Source organism: Prunus mume, linkage group LG2 (genome assembly GCF_029339155.1).
Source record: "Prunus mume cultivar Tortuosa linkage group LG2, ASM2933915v1, whole genome shotgun sequence".
Classification (NCBI taxonomy): Eukaryota; Viridiplantae; Streptophyta; class Magnoliopsida; order Rosales; family Rosaceae; genus Prunus; species Prunus mume.
This window is the reverse complement of record NC_142699.1, coordinates 8,281,204-8,289,735: the sequence shown is the minus strand read 5'-3', so window position 1 is coordinate 8,289,735 and position 8,532 is coordinate 8,281,204. Positions and strand designations below refer to the sequence as shown.

The 8,532-nt window shown below is 36.3% G+C and overlaps 1 protein-coding gene across 1 annotated transcript; it reads right to left on the bottom strand.

The window, feature by feature from the left end:
- Positions 1-4,252: 4,252 nt before the first annotated feature.
- On the bottom strand, positions 4,253-6,670 carry LOC103319866 (putative polygalacturonase At3g15720). Its single transcript, XM_089044384.1, has 8 exons — positions 6,536-6,670; positions 6,168-6,314; positions 5,792-5,956; positions 5,271-5,478; positions 5,106-5,187; positions 4,913-5,021; positions 4,673-4,789; positions 4,253-4,501 (listed from the first exon to the last, which is right to left on the bottom strand). The coding sequence occupies exons 1-8, from the start codon at positions 6,668-6,670 to the stop codon at positions 4,253-4,255; spliced, it is 1,212 nt and encodes a 403-aa protein (XP_088900510.1).
- Positions 6,671-8,532: the final 1,862 nt, after the last annotated feature.

Here is an 8,532-nt window from a genome sequence, read left to right as displayed (position 1 = left end):
TACCACCATCACCAGCACCACTATTATGTAGAAAAGAGATTTATTTATTCCACCTCAGTTCTACTGTGAACGAAAACTTCAACAAGATAACCTAAGCTTTCTAAAAACTTCATAAGCTTTGCATTCATATGAACTTTTGGGTTAACTTTTCATAACATTACCTTTATGTTCGTCATTTGCTACATTATATTTTTCTTTCAAAAAATCGATATTAGTTTATTCAAGGTTATTGGCACATCAAGAAAATCCATCACTTGCGTTTGAGATGGATCCATGAGTAATGATGATGGGTTCAATCCTGTTAATATGCAAAATGGTAAACTGATTTAGTATGTAATTGCTTTGTTTAGTGTTATACTTAGCTCATAGGCTAAGCTGTTTATAATAGTCAAAAGGTTTGTTAAGTCTCATAGGACTTGACTGGACAGGTGTCTTAATCCTAATGATAGTGTAGTTGGATGGTTGAGATTGAAGCTAGGAATTATCTAGCTATCTCTCTCCTCTAACGGTAATATGAGCTGTTAGTTTATTCACAGTAAAATGATACTGTGACTCACTCTAATATCAGTTTTGCAGAGCGTAGAGCGTATCGCTTTATCTATCTATCAATTTCTCCATTTTCCCATTAGCACAGATTAGCTTGTCAAACACTAACATGGCCTCATAGCCAGGTTCGATCTGAATTTCTGGGCGTCGGGTTTGTTAGGGTGAGCTCGGATTCACAGGCAAAGGTTTATTGCAGTGATTCAAGCTTACATCGGCGATAGAGTCTAACATAGCTGGATCTGGAGAAGGGAAACTCAGGGCACCAGTCTTCAATGGTGAAAATTTTGATTTCTGGCAAATCAAAATGAAAACCATTTTCCGTTTGCACGAGCTGTGGGCTTTTGTGGAGAATGGGTACAAAACTCCGATGAAAGAAGAGGAGAAGCTCACGAGGCAGATAGGAATCTGATGCGTGAGAACGTGGTGAAGGATGCTAGAGCTCAGGTATTATCCAAGGGGCTGTATCAGACCAAATTTTTCCAAGAATAGCAACTTATGAAACTGCAAAGGTTGCGTGAGATATTCTGAAACAAGAATTTGTTGGAGATAAGCAAGTAAGATCAGTGAAACTTCAGGGTCTGAGGCATGATTTTGAATATACTCGGATGAATGATAATGAATCTCTGTCTAGATATATTGCTAAGTTGTTTGATTTGATCAACCAAATGAAGAGCTATGGTGAGGATCTGAGCAATCAACGAATTGTTCAGAAACTACTCATTAGTCTGCGTAAGTTCTATGATAGTATTGCAGCTGTGATAGAGAACACAAAAGATCTAGACACTATTGATGCTCAGGATGTAGTTGCCATTCTAAAAGGATATGAGCAAAGGCTTGATAGGCACGGTGACAATAGTGCAGAGGAAGCATTTGCTAGCTTAAACGTTGGATTGAAGTCAGCTCGGTCTAATGGTCACACCAGTAAGTCTCAGAGGAATGTCAAATCATAAGGGCAGCAACGGGGCAACAAGGGTGATGAAGGTAATAAGACTAATTCCTCTTTGAAAAATGAGACAGATAATACTGGGAATAAATGCAAATTTTGTGATAAATTGCACTATGGAGAGTGTTGGCTTAAGAATAAGGTCAAGTGTCACAAGTGTAACAAAATTGGGCACATTGCAAGGTACTGCCATACAAACAAGGTTGTGCAACAGATGAACTTTTCTAATCAAGTTGAAGAAACTGGAAATTTATTTTATGCTAATCACTCTGGAGAGGACGGAAGAAGAACATGTGATGAGTGGTATATTGGCAGTGGTTGCAGCAACCACATGACATCAAGGCCGATTTGCTTATGGATATTGATGGAAGGGTGAAAGCCAAGGTTTAGGTAAGCACTGGTGTTTTGTTTGATGTGGTAGGAAAGGGGACTTTGGTTATTGATACAATGAAAGGAAGAACGTGTATTAAGGAAGTCATGCTAGTACCCGATCTTACAGAGAATCTGCTCAGTGTAGGGCAGATGACTGAGCACGACTATTTCATTGTATTTGGAGATCACAAGGTTGACATCTTTGATGATAGTTCCTTAAGCAATATGGTAGTAAGTGTAAAGCAAAAGGGGAACATGTGTTTTCCTTTAACTTTCAACACAATCAAGGAGGTTGCCTTGAAAACAAATGTGCAAGAATGCTCCAAGATATGGCACAAGAGATTTGGGCATTTAAACTTTCGAAGCCTCAAGCTGCTGCATAGTCAAGCAATGGTATTGGGGCTGTCTGAAATCCAAAATGGTAAAGTGGTGTGCCAAGGATGTGTATTGGGGAAAAGTCACAAGGAGCCATTCCCTAAAGAATCAAAATGGAGAGCCAAGGAACCATTAGAATTGATTCATTCGAACTTGTGTGGTCAAATGCAAACACCAAGCCTAGGTGGAAATAAATACTTTATCACATTCATAGATGATTATTCAAGGATGTGATTATTTTCTGAGAAACATGTCCGAAACATTTCATGTGTTTAATAAATTCAAAGTAATGGTGGAGCTTCAATCTAGATATCATGTGAAGAGGTTAAGGACCGATCAAGGAAGAGAGTTCATCTCAACTGATTTTATTCAGTTTTGTGAAAATCTAGGAATAGAAAGGCAGCTCACAGTAGCTTATTCTCCACAGCAGAATGGCGTTGTGGAAAGAAAAAATAGAACCATTGTAGAAATGGCAAAATGTATGATTCATGACAAGGAACTTCCCTACACGTTTTGGTGTGAGGCAGTGAATACCTCTGTGTATTTACTTAATAAAAGTCCAACCCGAGCTTTGGAGAATACTACACCTTTTGAGAAGTTTAGTGGGAGAGAGCTTGGAGTTAAACATCTCAAGGTGTTTGGCTCGGTGTGTTACTCGGTTACGGTTTAGTGGGAGCAAAATATGTAAGTGCATCAAAGGCAATTGCACAAGCTACTTGGTTACAGTTTGTGTTAGAAGACTTTGATGAAATGCAGAATGTGGCAACACTCCTAAACTGTGATAACACCTCAGCCATTGCTATCACCAAGAATCCGATCTTTCATTAGAAAACCAAACACATAAACCGGAGGTATCACTACATCAAAGAAGCTCTACAACAGGGTGTAATCGACTTGATTCATTGTCCTACAAAGGAGCAAGTAGCTGACATCTTCACTAAGGCGTTGGCAAGAGAACACTTCTCTTATCTCAGAGAATTGCTTGGGGTGAAATCAGTTCACAATTTGAAGGGGAGTGTTAATATGCAAAATGGTAAACTGGTTTAGTATGTAATTGCTTTATTTAGTGTTATACTTAGCTCATATGCTAAGTAGTCAAACGGTTTGTTAAGTCTCATAAGACTTGACTAGACATGTGTCTTAATCCTACTGTAGTTGGATGGTTGAGATTGAAGCTAGGAATTGTCTAGCTCTCTCTCTCTCCTCTAACGGTAATATGAGCTGTGAGTGAAAATGATACTGTGCCTCACTCTCACAAATTAATACCAGTTTTGCAGAGCATATCACTTTATCTCTCTCTCAATTTCTCCATTTTCCCATTAGCACAGATTAGCTTGTCAAACACTAACAAATCCAACCATTCAATCATTAAAAAAGTTTAAGTCCAAAATATATATACTCTCTCTCTCTCTCTCTCTCTCTCTCTCTCTCTTTCTTGTTGGATAGTGGGATTGAACCCCTCTCACAACCCCCTCATTATAAAATTTCCGATGAATATATACATATTTTTTTCTGCTGGACGATTGGGCCGGAGTGTCCATTGTTTTGGGCCTTGACCCATGTAACATAAAAACTGCGAATTTCATACACTTCCGGATTATAAAAAGCAACCAAATTAATCAACAAAAACAATTACGATTTCTTCTATTGTTTTTTGGGTCCAAAAACAATTAAACCTTCTGGAAAAGGAAAATTACTATCTATTCCCAATTTGTAAATGGACACTGTTTCCCTCTTGGGTTAAAAACACAAAAAGAAAATTCTTTACACGCATGTCAAACTGATTGACATGAAAGTAGGAGCTTTACACTCAAGAAGTAAATTATTTTAAATTATAAAAAAGAGAAGAAGAAAGAAGTATATTATTAATTGAGAAATGGAGAATATAATAAGCTTCTCCTTACAAGGCCATAAACCATGCAATACTTTGGTGTACAATAGTTTATTTTTCTCCTTACAAGGCCTTTAGTTTTTGTTTCTTGTTTTTTCTCCCTCAAGGAACTACAAGTCTGAGAGTTAGATGAATGGACGAGTGGGATACTTGAGGCAAGATACAGTGGGCACAGTAGAGCCGGAATTTCCTTTGGCATTGTTGCAACTTGCATAAACGTTCTTACTTGGAACCGTTGAGGTGATATTAATTTTCACCAGTTCAATGTTTTGACAACCCCAAATTTGGTTGCAGTCTAATTTGATGGCCTCCTCATTAACACAAGTTCCTCTAAAACCAGTGAATCTCACATTGCTCACCAGCACAGCTTTGCTCTAATAATCAGTATTTCAAACAAGTTAGCATTGCCAGCATATTTAAAACCACTAGAAGTGATTACGTTGCCAAATCGTGAATCAAGACTCATTGATTATGTCGATTCTCATTTCAATGTGTAGTCTAGATTCACAATCTAGCAACATACAAGTATGACAAAAAAATTTTACCTTCTTTGGGCAATTGTGAGCACCGTTACAATATTGTTGGTCAATAATGATGGGGTTTTTAGTTGCGGTAAGTGTGATGTTCTCGAAGGTTATATTCCTGGCATATCCGGATCCACCCTAGAAATTTACAAGAACAATACTTTAGAGCTTGAACCTAATAGATATAACATATAATGTGTATATATATATATATATATATATATATGAGATTCTTAATGTTACATCGATCGTTATAATTACCGGCCATGTCTTGATTCTTGCTGCATTTTGAGTTCCATTAAAACTACAATCTCTCACGTATATATTTTCCACTGCAGCATAAGCCCCATCTGCTCCTAAGCTCCCCACACTGTTTGCAAACAGAATTTGACAAATTAAACACTGAATATGGTAAATTCATATAACTTTAGTTATGTGGTTATTTTGGACAAACCTAATTCCATGACCTGGTCCGCACGCAATCTTGGCTATCCTAACATTGGAAGAACCAGAACTGATTGCAATGCAGTCATCACCTGTAACAGAAATGGAAAGAAAAAAATAATAATAAGAAAAGAACTATGATTAATGAATGAAAAATGAATTAACTTTTAATTACCAGTTCCAATTTTAGAGTCATGAATATTGACATAGGTTGAGTTTGTGACGTTAATTCCATCAGTGTTTGGACTTTCATCAGGTGCAATTATAGTCAGATGGGAGATATCCACGTCATTGCTTGTGCTGATACCAATATGAGATCTTGGGCTGTTTATATGGGTAAGTCCACTCAATCGAAGATGATCACATCGGAGGAAGTGTAGAGCCTGCATTAACATTATATATTTTAGTAAAACTTAAAATCTAATATTAAAAAGATATGACCGTTCATTCAAATTCAAATAGTAATGTTTTCTTGCCGGATGTATTCAGAATAGAAAACAACTTAATTATGGAAGTCATCATTTAAATTTACAGTATCTAACCTTTGTTGGTCTTTCGCATTTCTCCTTCTTCCCCTGTATAAATTGAGTGATAGTATGTCATATTAGATAGTTGAATATATATATATATAATATATATATAATGACTACATATATATATATAGTAGAATTTCAACATATGTGAATAGAATTTTACATTTATCAAAGAGCTATCTTCGCCCCACCAAGTTGAACCCTGGCCGTCGATTTTTCCTGAACCATCGATTATAAGATTGCCCACTTTTCTAAATACAAGCCAACTATGTGGTGGACACACTTTCCATGCATCGGGTGTTTTGGGTGCCACCAAATTACCCAAGACCTGCCCTCCATCCCCAATAGGAATAGGAAAGGAAAAATAAAAAATAAAAATCATATGTGAATAAATAATCACGACGAATAAAGAAAGGAATTCTTAGTTATAAGTAGAGGATTTATAATAAATTAGATTTACTTTCCATCTTAAAATAATTGAGTTTATTTGTTAAGATTGATTGTCACTGCTAATTATATATATTTTAGTGTTGTCTTACCTGAACATGAACACTCTTTGATTTGCAGGGACCTTCAAATTCCAAGGGCTGCAATAAGAATGTTTTTCTCCCTGGTATGATAAGTGCTGGTACGTCATCACCAGCTGCAGCTGCTCCACATAAGGCTGTCCATGCTTTTACAAAAGCCTGTATCATGCAAAGTCAAGAATATAAGACTATGGAAAATGGAAAAGAAAAACAAAATGTTTTAATTTTCGACTTATTATATTGTTAGATTGAATTATGATCTGAATTGACAGTATGACAACATTAATATGTCGGGCTATCTAACAAAAGAATATTAAACTCGGCGGAAAACCTATACACTTTAAATGCCTATAGACACAATTGAAAGAAAGAGAAGTTACTTCGGTATCATCAGTTTGTCCATCTCCAACAGCACCAAATTTGACAACATCAAATGTTGTTTTGCTGTACACAATACCAAGCAACTGAGATGAAGCAATGCAAAATATGAAAAAGCTAGTAAGTATGTCCTGCATTTTTTTCACAAAACTAAACCAAAGTTGAAGCAGCAGAAGAAAAAGAATAGTGGAGTCCACCAGTTGAAAGAAAAGTATCAAATATGTTTTTATAACAATATGATTAGTTTGAGAAATTTACTAGGCTATGTAGCAATATATGTAGTACCCGATGAGAGAAAAAATAATGCTTATCCAACAAATTCATCAAAATAGATAATTTAGATCTTGGTGATTGAGAATTATTTTTTTCCATGTTAGTTACGATTAGGAATCTAGATATATTACTCAGAAAGTGGCATTTTCTTAGAAATGATGACCTTAGATATCACAGGAAACCATGTAGGCCACATATATAAGAATTTGTGTAAATTTTCCATTTCAATAAATTACGAATCATCTTATTAGTTTAACTGGATTGGATTTTATGGTTGAACGATGAATCTAATATTTATATTTTGGAAAAGAATCAAGATCGCCGCGTATTCAAATTTATTGGTAAAAGCAAAAGAACGTTACCAAAAGATTTACACTTTTTTTTTTTTTGGGGGTCGTAAACAATCCAAGTTCATTTAAACCACGAAAATGGGAAGCAAACAAAGAAAACACAAAAGCCGAAAAGGCCAGGAAGAAACATGTCAGCACTGCTGCACATAAAGATTCACCGACCTTCAGCCAAGAAGAGAAATTCCCCAAAAAGCATACACATATCAGCACTAAAACATTCCTTCATAGATCGCCTTCCTTATCACACCCGAATCCGACATTGCACTTAAGAGAAAACAACAACCAATCACAACACCAAGGTATATATCAAAATACAGACACCAAGAGACTGGAGGGCACTAAAGCAAGAACCGTAGCAAAAGCTCTAAATACACTCCGATAATAGCACGGCAAAGCGCTTATAGATATAATTGTTGTATCCCAATGGAGAGTCCAGATCCAAACAGAAGAGCAGGCAAAAAGAGAAGGAGATATTGGGGTAGATTGGCGAAAAACGGGAGACACAACGACATGAGACATTTCATCTTAGCACAAAGCACAAGGCTCAAACAATCACCACAATAGGGAGAAGCACCTAACTCTTAGACAGAGCCACGAGCATAGCCAAACATGCTCAAACCGATAAAAAACAACTAGAAAAACAAAAGCAAAAATTGAAAAACCGAGAATCACTCTGCAAAAACATAGCAAAACCCTCCAAGAGGTGGAAGAGAAAGGAAATGGCAGGAAAAAGGTCATGTGGGAGAAAAGAAAGACAAAAATTTATCCTTTTCAGTTCATGGTGCTGAGTTAACTTAAGGAAGCTTTTCTTTATATGGATGCCATAGCCATTTAGCATTTACAGAAAATTTATCTCAATTGTTTAAAGACAAAAATTTATCTGAATTAGTTCTTTACCACAATGGGAAAAAATTAACTTATTGGGTGTATCTGATGCACTGCATGCATCAATCACTTGATTTACTAATTTTATTTTAAGGTAACATATATCCACTATTTTCCCAATTCACAAAATTAATGCATGATGAGCTCAAAAGGCAATTTAAACAAATAATCTTATTATAGAAGAAATTATTCCAGAAAGAAACACCTCTCATTTGGATAGGCAATCAACATGAGGGGATGTAGAGATTCTGAGTGGCTTTCCAGGCACGATGGCGCTTAATTTGACATGGTCCATGATAATGTTGGTGCAGCGGCCCAAGCTACAACAATTCAGTGTTATTGCTTGCTGGCTAGCGGAAGTTCCTTCAAAGCCACTAAATGTTATATCGCTCACTTTCACTCCTTTGTTATCGTCTACATAGTTTTGGTCAATGGTGATAGGATGTTAGGTCTCTGTGACTGTGATTTGCTCAAAAGTGATCTCCCTAGCA

What these genes read in the sequence shown, in the direction of transcription:
- LOC103319866 (XM_089044384.1), bottom strand. Translation starts at nt 6,670, where the DNA reads ATGCAGGACATACTTACTAGCTTTTTCATATTTTGCATTGCTTCATCT. An exon ending in GACAAACTGATGATACCGAA is followed by an intron (nt 6,315 to 6,535) that starts GTAACTTCTCTT and finishes TGCATGATACAG; the next exon opens with GCTTTTGTAAAAGCATGGAC. An exon ending in TGACTCTAAAATTGGAACTG is followed by an intron (nt 5,188 to 5,270) that starts GTAATTAAAAGT and finishes TTTCTGTTACAG; the next exon opens with GTGATGACTGCATTGCAATC.